The sequence below is a fragment of the Harpia harpyja genome, chromosome 14 (genome assembly GCF_026419915.1).
Source record: "Harpia harpyja isolate bHarHar1 chromosome 14, bHarHar1 primary haplotype, whole genome shotgun sequence".
NCBI classification, from domain to species: Eukaryota; Metazoa; Chordata; class Aves; order Accipitriformes; family Accipitridae; genus Harpia; species Harpia harpyja.
The window spans coordinates 5,265,877-5,277,264 of NC_068953.1; the positions used below are offsets into that span (position 1 = coordinate 5,265,877).

The window sequence follows — 11,388 nt, forward strand, 5'->3', positions numbered from 1 at the left end:
CAACAGGAGGGAACACACAGGTTTGAAGTGAGTTGCCAACCTGTATAGAGTATGCCTGTGGCAGGGTTAGGATACTCTGATTTGGAACAGCTTAGTCTACAATGCTTTTTCACTATGAAAATTGATTACCTGATGGAAAAAATCCCGAAGACACCCATTCAGAAAAGGAGAAACACTATTCAACATTGCAGTTCTTTTTAGACCAAAGCAAGCACACTGCTTCAGAGTACTCTCATCAACACATTATCTTTAGCCCTCCCAGCAGCATTAGGTTCCCCCAATAAAATCAGTAGGCCAGTATAGTAGTTCTTTGGCACTGTTTTTCCCTGAGACTCCCCTCTAACCACAAATGCAAAACACTTTTCCTTCTGTTCTACAAAGCTATCCAAGCTGCTGACTCTGCTAACAAATGTTAATTTAGTGCATCATGAGAACATTTGTATTTACTTAAAGTTGCTGTGCACACACCTGAAGAACAGTTAATTTCAGGATCCAATTGTTATTACACACATGCCTCAAACTGAATCCTCAAATCAGTGCCCTCCTCTGTACAGCACTTCTATCAGCCTCTGAAGTTTAGGGTCCTATCTCAAAGTTGCTGCTCAGGCAGGGCTGTCCAGCCACTCACTGTGCACAGCTCTCCAGTGGACAGAATCAGTCTATTGAATTAGCACTCTTTGCCCAGGCACAACTGGACCTGGTGATGCATGGATCCAGAAGAAGTACATAGTTATATGGCAATTGTTATGGAAGCTGCATAAAGCCTGAAATAGGACTGTATAAAAATTACACTCCCATGAAATACATTTTTATGCGATACACGACGGCTTTGCTCCCATTCCAACACATCTGCTCTCATGACCCTCACAGTTCAAACAGGCTGGCCCAGCAGCCAACATGAGGCCATCCCAGCTTGACAAGGCTGTCAGCTAGCTCATGGCCACGTTACGTGCCCAGATGCATCCAGGACACAACAGCTGCCACGTTGGCCAGTCAACCCAGCAAGTGAACCAGGGCCCTCAAGAGCAAAATGTTCTTAAAACCTAATGAAAGCAGCTGGAAAACCTTGACAGGGTGACTACAGGCTCCCATCTTCTCCAAGCTGGATGCAAAGAGGGTCTGTTCCGTACCACTGGCCACAAGCTAGTGCTTGGTCTGTTGCGTGATGAACATCAAAACCAAATAAAGAACCAGCAAGAGAAACAGCTACAGAGATAGTCTTTACTACAAGGCTGCAAATCCTATGATCAATCCTTATTACCTTACAACACACAATGGTCACACTGCTGAATGCAATGGGACCAGGATTTCTTGGGTCAAAATGCCAAACCTGCTCTCACTGATGCTGCTTGTAGTCGCAGTGAGAACGAACAGCAGAATCTCTTTCTTACTACATCCCTTTTCCTTTCATTAGCTCCTCACATCCCTAGGAGCATCCCTAGGAGCCTTCCGCAGCTGCCTTTAACCCTCTTCTGAGCAGACTCTATTGTATTTTGACACAACACCACACCAATCTGGCACACAAGATACTCCTGCAACAAAATTCTTCTAATGAGAGTCCTAGAGCTTTCTACTGTTCCCAATGGCTAACAACGCTGAGAAAGGTGGCCTTAGCGCCATTACCGTATGATTCTGTACTACTTTATGGTGACAGAATATACTATTGCACAGGGACAAAAGGGTAAGTGCCAACAATTACATATGTGTTGACATCTCTGTGGCATTTCACTTTCTGAACAGCTGTTAGCTACTGTATCCTAACATATACATCATATGGTTTAATTGGGTAAAATATGTTCAACTGATTGTATAGTCTCTTGCTACAAAAACAGTGAAATCACCAATATTTTAGGACAGTTTCTCCAATCTATTAATACCATGCAAACATATGGACAAAGCTGTTTGTATCCGCACATTTGTTTGGGGTTTTTTATCATAACAACAGAAGTGTCACTGGAAAAGAATATCCCAGGTTCCAAAAGCCATCTGGATACCACTGGGGAGGAGGGTCAGTTCATCAAGAGGTGGTGGAAACAACACCAGAATGTCTTCACCATCCCATTGCAAATCTTCACAATAAACCAGGCATTGAGGATGTCCAGAATGACCCACAAATATGTGGAAAAATGTGAAGCATGCTTTATCAGCAAATTTGCAGCAGGTGTACCAGAAATGTGCCCCAGTTTGGAACATCACAAACCACTGCCACAGGCTGAAGATCCCTTATAGAAAAGGGCTCCTTGCAAGCTTCCTATCCAAGGGCTGCTTGCAGGAGTGCTGTACCAAGACCCTGCTTCTCTGTTGGAGGCCAGTGTGACAGAGCCTGCAGTGGGGTAGCAGGGAATGGCTCCATTCTCCAAAGAGCAGCCCTGAACTGAGAGGGGAAAAAAAGAAGTTTGACAATGCAGGTGTATGTGCAATGTGATGTTATGGTACACTTGAGAAGACACGTATTTGAGAATCAAAATGTAGGTAATTTTAAAACTGACACCACTCTAGAGGAAGAAATTGGTTTGGTTGACACCTCTCATTCCACCAGGCCAACAGCCTCTCCACTGCAGAACAGACAATTCCAGTATCTTTCCTTCTAATTTCGGGAAACCTAACACAGAAAAGTCTCTACCATTTCTAAGCTTTTCACTTGGCCCCCTAAAACCACAACACTATACCCAAACTAAATTGTCAAAGCAGCTGTAAAATCTGAAGAGTACACTGCAATTTTTCCAGGTGTCCTGTGCACTGAACCTGTCTCCCTTGCAGTATTTTGACCCCACAGTTCACTCCTGTCACTCACTCTGGGGCTGAACATACTACAGAACTGAAACGGATGCAAGGCTTAGGAAGGAGCCCTACTGTTTTTGGTTTTAAACTGCGCACAAAATGTGAAAATAGCATTCATAGTTCTATAAGAACACTTGCATTCTCTCCAAGTGAGGTCCTTCAATGACACCTTGAGTAAAAAGGAACTGAGATGTATTACACAGTGCTTTGTTTACATTCACACTGCTGTTGTAAAACCATATGTTATAGTACTAGTGATCGTGTCTGACTCTCTCCTTTATCATTCACGTGCTTAATCACACCCTGCACTGACTTAACTATGTTCAGCGCACGGATGGGTATTTATTCACCACCCTATGCAAGTATCTAGGTCTGAGATCACATGTATCTCCTGAAATACTGCGTATTTTAAGAACTGTTAGATCTTCATCTCTAGCTCTTGAGCAGTCCGATTAAAAAAAATCAAATCAGGAATTTTAAAATGTTTGCGAATATTAGCATTAAAATCAGATAAAATTAATAGGAAATTATATTGTCAACTACACAGAGAATAAAAACAATCACATTTACTTATCTAAACTTTATAAGGCAATTGATTTTCTTCCACTTTGCTGCTGTAAAAGCACTGCTGCCAAGCACAAGTCAATTGTGCTAAATTGTAGATAACAATGCAATTTAGAAACTAAGAAAAATTCTGTATTGGGGATCACCCCCACAAATACTATATGGCAGTGGCTTGTTCCCCATCAAAGACTTACCCTCCCTTGCAGCAATTTTGTATAAGTCACTTTTCAAAGCTTAATCGTATTAGAGGAATAAAATCAATATGTGCTAGAAATCTGAAATCCTCCCTAGGATGTGCAAGAGCAAATTTCTGGAGAACATGCAGCCATGTCACAGACGAAGAATACCAATTTTACATCTTAACAGCATGGATTGAATCAGGCATGGAGAGGAGGGAAGAGGGAGAAAAATTTACATAAAAAATACCTGGTCTTGCTAGGCAGCTGAATGTTTTAACTTCACCAGTACCATATCCTACCTTCCATACTGTACACAAAAGATGCAGTACTGTCTTCTGTGCTTGATCCATATGCTAACTTCTTTCATTACTTTTGCATTCAATGATAAGACAACACAATATCCCTGTACCTGTACTAAATGCAAACAGTGAGATGGTTATAAAACACAGTCATTTAAATATCAAGAATTGCTATCAAAATTGTTTGCCTTTCCTTTAGGCATTAAGAACTTACTATTTCAGATCACTGACTTGTATTGCAAAACACAGAAACAATCAACTCTTAACTATACATATAACCCCCTCAGAGCTCTCACCTTTGAAATGCAAACATATTACATAACAAATTAAACTCATGAGTGCACAGCAAACCTACAGCTTCTCCCTTCATAACAGTGCTTCAGAAAATGTTTGATTAACAGTAAGTGCTAAGCTTGCTTATGTCAGCTGTTTAGAAATACTTGCTTAGTTTCAGGATATACCTGTATCTTGACTGATCCATAAACTAAGTACTCCAGTGTGCCGTTTCAGAACTGCATTTTTTCCAAGTCACTGTAAATGATATGAAATATCTGGGTCATTAGCAAATACAGTTTTAAGGAGTTTAAAGGTGTGTCAGCCTTGCTGTTACCTAGAGAACACTATCACATAGGAGTGCTCCTTGCATCCTCGTTACATCTAGGCAGATATTTTATTTTCTCTTTCAGTAACTATTTCCAGTAAAAGCAGAGAAGAAAGAAGTCATAACTCTTTTCTGCCTCCATTATGAGAATGGCAGTATTGCTTGGTAACACCCTAATACTTTCCTTTCAATGTCTCAGTGCCAAAGTCTCTTTTTCTCATGGCTGCAGGTAAGTCCAGAGCATACTACACATTATCAAGAAGGTATGAACTAGTCTCTGTCATCATGCACATTGATGTAAATTTGCAGCAATTCCATTAATTTCTGGGTGCAACTCTGAACTGCAACACTATGGCTAGGAGCCTGAAATTCACCCAGACCATTCAGAAAGACTCCATGTTGTCATGCAGTGAAATTACACTCCTGTTCTTTACAGGGCAAGCTAGTTACGGAGTGGTTACAATAGAAGGGCTGTGTTTAGAGCATGACTCCATCAGATGTCCCTGGGAGACATCTGAGAACAAGTCAAAATGGAGCATCAGGACTGTCATTAAACTCAGCCAGCAGCCACAATCTACTACCTGGGCAGCACTTGAGGCTGATGCCTTTAACTTCAGCCCAGAATGGGGATATTCATGAAATGGAAGCGACTAAAATTAGCAACAAACATGTCCTTATTTCAGTAGTTTATTTTGGCCAGGAAGTTTCATTTGTTCACATAAAATATGTGAACTTGTTTTCAGCTACTTCTGTTCTACACCACTAGTAAACCATTACCTTCAAGTGAATTACTGTCCACTCATAAGAATAATTGATAATGGCCTATAGATTTTATTAGCTGCTCAAGTTCCCTCTCAGGTGTGACACTGCTTCAAGTTGATGAGCATTTGTTGATTCTACCATGACAAAGATTACTGTCTAAGCACCTGTATGGTTTGCATACCTCCAAAAGGTGATTACGTATCTCAAAAAGAAGTTGTCAACATGTTCAGCATGTTTCACTTGTTGCTGAAAACTGAATGTAGAGTTTAAATAGAAGCTGGCATAATGAAACATCAACTGGCACTATCCTGAAATACACATTCACACAATCCACTGCCAGAACTGGGGCTTGCTGAACATGTCACTCACAATGCTCCTAGACACTCGCCTGCTAGTGCAACTATCTTCCCAGCGAAAGGAAACCAGATGGCGAGCGACTCTTGGCATTTTTCAATGTTACGTGAAGTGTTTCTTCAGCTAGTGAGTACATGCCATCCAGTCAAGTCGCTTTGGAAACAGCGTTTCACGTCTTTCTTCAGATTTCTCCACAAACGGCAAACAGACTATTCAACAGGAAAGCAAGGCCCAAGGCTGCTATTTTTAAGCACTGAACCCAAAGTCTCGGCTAGGAGTTTCTGTTGTCAGTGGAGATAAAGAAGCACCTCTGAAGGATTTATTTCATCCTTGGGTCCTGTTACACACTCTGAGTGTTCAATTGCTCATCAATGACCATGGAGAAAGATTAACTTGGACAACTCAGTTAAATGCCTACAGTCAGATGGGATGAACAGAGGCCAAAATGCCAAACTGCTTAAAAGCATAAGTTCCACAACTATTTGTATGGGCAAGCAGTGCTTGGCAGCTAGCCTGGTCTGCTCTTAATTCAGGCACCAGAGCAGGAATTTAGAGACACGACTCTGCTCCTGGCTCTGCCAAATTAACATGGCCAAGTCATTTCCTCCTCTAGTTGAACCACATGCCTTGTAGGGCTGCCGTGGTTTAACCCCAGCCAGCAACTAAGCCCCACTCAGCTGCTAACTCACTCCCCCCTGGTGGGATGGGGGAGAGAATCGGAAGGGTAAAAGTGAGAAAACTCATGGGTTGAGATAAAGACAGTTTAATAAGTAAAGCAAAAGCCGTGCACACAAGCAAAGCGAAACGAGGAATTCATTCAGCACTTCCCATGGGCAGGCAGGTGTTCAGCCATCTCCAGGAAAGCAGGGCTCCATCACATGTAACGGTTACTTGGGAAGCCGAAATGCCGTAACTCCGAACATCCCCCCCCCTTCCTTCTTCTTCCCCCAGCTCTATATGCTGAGCATTATGTCATATGGTCTGGAATATCCCTTGGGTCAGTTGGGGTCAGTTGTCCCGGCTGTGTCCCCTCCCAACTCCTTGTGCCCCCCCAGCTTCCTCACTGGTGGGGTGGGGTGAGAGGCAGAAAAGGCCTTAGCTCTGGGTAAGCGCTGCTCAGCAATAACTAAAACATACCTGAATTATTAACACTGTTTCCAGCACAAATCCAAAACATAGCCCCATACTAGCTACTATGAAGAAAATTAACTCTACCCCAGCCAAAACCAGCACAAGGGCAAAGCAAAAGTTTGCAAGCAAACTTGCTAGAAGTGCTTCCACAGCCAAACCTACACAGCTGCTCTGAGGCAATCGGTATTCTGCTGCAGTGAACTCTTAATGACTGCATGGCAAGAAGAAGATTTCAGTGTGCATGGGAAAGGCAGAATGGAATGAGGTACAGTAGTTATGGTGTGGTCTCAAAGAAGAAAAGAAAAACATCAAGATATTAGAAGCAGAAGCCTCAGAAGCCCACTAAAAGTAAAATAGTAAAAAAGGTAATCAGAAATGTTGAAGTTTATAATTTTGACTGTGGAGATAAGGACTGCTTTGCTTGAACAGGAAGCTGCTGCCTTGCTGCAACATTTTGCCTTGGGGCAGTTTTCAGAGAGTTGTTATCTTTCAGGAATGATAAATTTCAGCATGTAGACTACATGCGTGCACACACACACAAAGAAGAAAGAAAAAGGAAATGGAAAGAAAAACCAGAAAATGCTAAATGCCCTACACAGTCGAAGCCACAAGCCCTACTGAAGTTAGTATTAAGAATTCATAGACTCCAAACTTTGGATGGTGGTAGCTCTGAGGAGGTGGAGAAGAGGTGGAAAGCTGTGTTTATCAGGTTGGCACAACTGAAGGGACAGATGCTTTCTCATTTCATAAACAGGACCCACGGCTGCTGTTGGTAAGAGTCAGAATTATTTAGGCCACAATGCTACAAAATAGGATCCTTCCTGTGGCCAGACGAATTATGTAAACAGAAGCAGCAAATAACTTACACATGAGGGCAAATCAATCTTTCATTGACACCAATGGAAAGATTTCTTTTGAATGCAAAGGCAGCTGAGGTGGATCAGGCCCAAGAAGTGTAGCATGTTCAAAAGTATAATTAATTTTCAATGACAGTAATGTTCTAATGTGTTGAAGGGAACTGCTCTCTAGCAGTGTCTCCTCAGTTTAATTTCATGAGATGCATTCCCACACAGAGCTTATTAAGTTCCTGCAGATGCAAGGTTGAAAGCACTGTGCTATATGGGAGAATAGATTCTCACCATCTCCAAACATCAACTGTGATTCATTACACATAAAGTTCATTTTTAATAAGACTTAAAACCAGACTAGCTCACCTACAGTGGTGGTCCTACAGTAAATCTGCACTTGGAAAAATTGATTCTGTATTTCCCTAGCAAGCCTTTTTTGGTGATTTACAAATCCCTTCTACTCAGCTGACACATGCTCCTTTGAAGTCAAGGGACTGCTAGCTAATGACAATAGACACAGGGAAGCAAACCAGAACAAGTTATATTGTCACGCTGATAGATATATAGATAAGACTGCTCTGTCCCAATTTTGCAAATATCTTATCGAACACTACCAGTTACAACTGAACAAAATACAAAGGATACATTTCTCATGACTGGTAATTTCTCCCGTGCCTGCCCAGTAAGCCAGCCCATCCTTAAACCTAGATACTACCACTGACAAGTGGTCCTTTTCTACTGCCATCATTGTTGAGATTTCCAGTTTTCTCTTCCTTTCATTCCATTTAAATATTTTCAGACTAATATACTCCAATTCACTCTAAGCTTATGAGATCACCACCTGAATCCTCCTTTGTATCTTACAGACCTGCTCCCCTCTCACAACCTTGGAGATTTCTAAGACCAAAAAGGATTGTTATGATCATCCATGCCATCCTGCTGCAAAACAGCCGGTGGAATTTGACCAGCCTTCCTCAATGCTGCAAGAGAAAGCCACTGATCTGCCTCCAAATAAATGCAGTAGTGCAAAAAGCAATTCTGATGCAGCATATACAGCGGTAAGGATTTAAAAATAATTCTATTAGTTTACATAAAATTATGCAACTTACCAAGAGACAAATAAAACCAGAAATCAATAAAGCACTCTACTATTACTCATTTCTCCTCCTTATTTTGCTGGTTAAACCCAGAAACTCCATCTTCTCATTAAGAAAATGTTTAACAGACCTGTGACTATCTGCAAGCAATAAGCCTTCTGTCTCCTGGTCTTCTGATTTCATTCACAAGCTGTGTTTCATTACCAGTGGTAAGCCAAAAATAAGTAATTTGCTCCAACAATTACTGTGAATTCACTCTGGTTTTGCTGCCTCTTTGGCATCCCTTTATAAACTATGATTTTATTGTTTTCTGAATCCTATCCTAGTCCCAACTCCAATCCACCTCCCCGGCACCCAAAACTGCTGGGGCATATTGTGAAGCATTGAAGAGTTAAGCGCAATATCCTGAGAGTTCTCCTAGGGAAAGCATTTCTCGCTGGTTAATTTCATTGGAGCTGCAGCTCTTGATTGAATCACTTAAGGGAACTGTTTCAAACCAAACGCATGTCATTACCCTCATGGACACTGGCCCGAATCCCACTCCCATTCACACTGATGTAATGGATTTTCAGTGGTCCCACTGACGCAACTGCTCCAGCGAGACCAGTGGCGCGACTTCAGATTTACACTGTGTCACTGAAGGGCTGGATGGAGTCCTCCCTTCCCAACCCATCACCTGGAGGTTTTAGGGTGCACCTGGGCTGGTGCTTCCCTGACTGTTCAGACACTGCAGCGCTTCACCTGCCCGCGGGCAGGCCGGGCAGCTCCGGCCGGCGCCCGCCTGCGGCTCCCTCAGCCCGGGGCTCTGCTCCCAAGACCCCACGAAGCCTGGGACCCCGGTAAGGACGCAGCTCAGCCAGGACGGAGAAAAGCCCTGCTGTCACCTGAATAAATACACCTCCCCGAAAGGCACAGCGACCCCCGAGCACTCCCGGCGCCGGGACGGCCCGGGGGAGGAGGGCTGCAGAGGAACCGGTCCTTCCACCCCGGGGGACGGGGAGCCAGGTCAGCCCGGGGGGTCTGGGCCGCCCTGAGGGAAGGGGGAGGCTCCGGGACCCCCTGAGGGAAGGAGGGATCTGGGCTGTCTTTGGGGAGAACTCTGTGGGAAAGGGGCAGGGCAAGCGGATAGCCCTGAGGGAAGGGGGCTCCAGGCCGCCATGGGGAGGGCTCTGGGACCCCCCAGAGGGGCGGGAGGAGTCCGAGCCGCCCTGAGAGGAGAGGGTCTCGGCCGCCCTGAGGGGCGGAATCGGGGGCTCCCTAAGGAACGGGGTGAATCCGGGCCGCCATGAGGGAAGGTGGGCGACGGAGGGGGGGGGGCGGTCTGGGTGGTCCTGGCGGGCTCTGACCAGGCAGAGCCGTGGCCCGCTCCTCGCATAGCGGGGGCGGCAGGTGAAAGTTGCGCGGCTGCCGGGGGCCGGGCCAGCCGGCCGGGCCGGGCGGGACCGGGGGTCGCCCCACTCACCTCATCCCCTTGGCCGAACTGCAGCCCGAGGGCGACGAAGTGCTCCACTCGGATGAAGCCGTCCGCGTCCTCGTCGCACACGTCGAAAACCTCCTTGAGCTTCCGCAGGAACCGCAGCAGGCTCGCCGGCTCCATCGCGGGCATTAGCTGGAGGCCGGCGGCACGGCCGCGGCGGCAGCAGCAGCAGCCATGATCGCCCGCGCCTTCAGCGGGTGCGTGACATCAGCTCCGGAGAGCGGGGCGGGAGGGACAGCGAGAAGGAGGAGGGAGGGATGGAGGAGAGCGGAGGGAGGACGCGAGCCCCGGGCGGAAGGAGGGAGCGAGGGAAGGGAGAACAATAGGGCAGAGCTGGAGGATGGCGAGGGAGGGGGCGGTGGGAATCCGCGCTCGGCAGGGGCGGGGCCGCCGCTAGGGGGCGCCGCGGTGAGGGGAGAGGCGCCGCCGGGGCCGGGCGGGAAGCGAGGCGTGAGGGGAGTGTGGTGGCGGGGGCAGGTGTGAGGTAGGAGACGGGGACAGTCTGGGGGCAGCAGCGATGGGGAGTTTCCCTGGGAAGGAAAATGGCCACAGGGAGGAGGGAATGGGGTAGGATGAGGAGGAGAGCATGCTCCCCTCCAGCAGCTGGGGGACAGCAGGCCTGGCATCCCCTGGGTTCCTTTCCCGGCTGTCACAGACTCATTCACTGTCCCTTCCCGGCTCCACACCTCAGTCCTCCTCCCTGCCACCCCAAACAAGACACCAGTCACACTACAGTTTTTCCTGAGAAAAAGCCATTGATCCCGGTCTGACGAGGCCCAGGCTAGGAGGGAGAAAAGCAGAGCGTAGAGAGTTAAGGGGCAGCTAAGGAAAAGGAGGACAAGCAGAGCTTCCTGTGCTCTATTGCACTCCATTGACCAGGCAGAGTCACACAGAGGCACTCCTCATGGCTGAGTTTGGCTTAGGACAGACACTGTTCACCCATGCTTTAATGAGACACAGCTGATAATGAAGGGATGTCCCTGCCTTTGCAGGATTCCTCATTAAAACCTTCCGCAACTGCTGTGCTTCATGGCTGGGTTTTAATTTGATCTCTCTGCTCTGTCCCTTTTCTTTCTCAGAGTTTTTTGGACTGCTTTGTAAGCCCACAGCCGTGAGCTGCCAAAGGGAAGACCAGGAATGGTTCTGGTTCCTGCATTGTGCCTCAGACCACAAATGACAGGGCAACATCTTGAGGAGGAAGAAACACTGGCTGAGTGAGGCTCAGGTACTTACTGACAGCACTTCTTTCGCTCTGTGGTTGCTGAGCACAGGTGACCATCCATCACTGAGTGATG

At 46.1% G+C, this 11,388-nt stretch overlaps 1 protein-coding gene across 2 annotated transcripts in view; it reads right to left on the bottom strand.

Annotated features, from left to right (window-relative positions):
• Nucleotides 1-10,474, bottom strand: part of RAB11FIP4 (RAB11 family interacting protein 4) — a 139,257-nt gene extending 128,783 nt beyond the window's left edge. Inside the window, exon 1 of one of the 2 annotated variants that reach the window (XM_052807698.1) lies at nucleotides 10,079-10,474. In XM_052807698.1, coding sequence (XP_052663658.1) covers nucleotides 10,079-10,222 — 144 coding nt within the window. In that variant the 5' untranslated portion in view covers nucleotides 10,223-10,474. The remainder of the gene's footprint in view (nucleotides 1-10,078) is intronic. The other variant, XM_052807696.1, reaches the window with a different exon arrangement.
• Nucleotides 10,475-11,388: the final 914 nt, after the last annotated feature.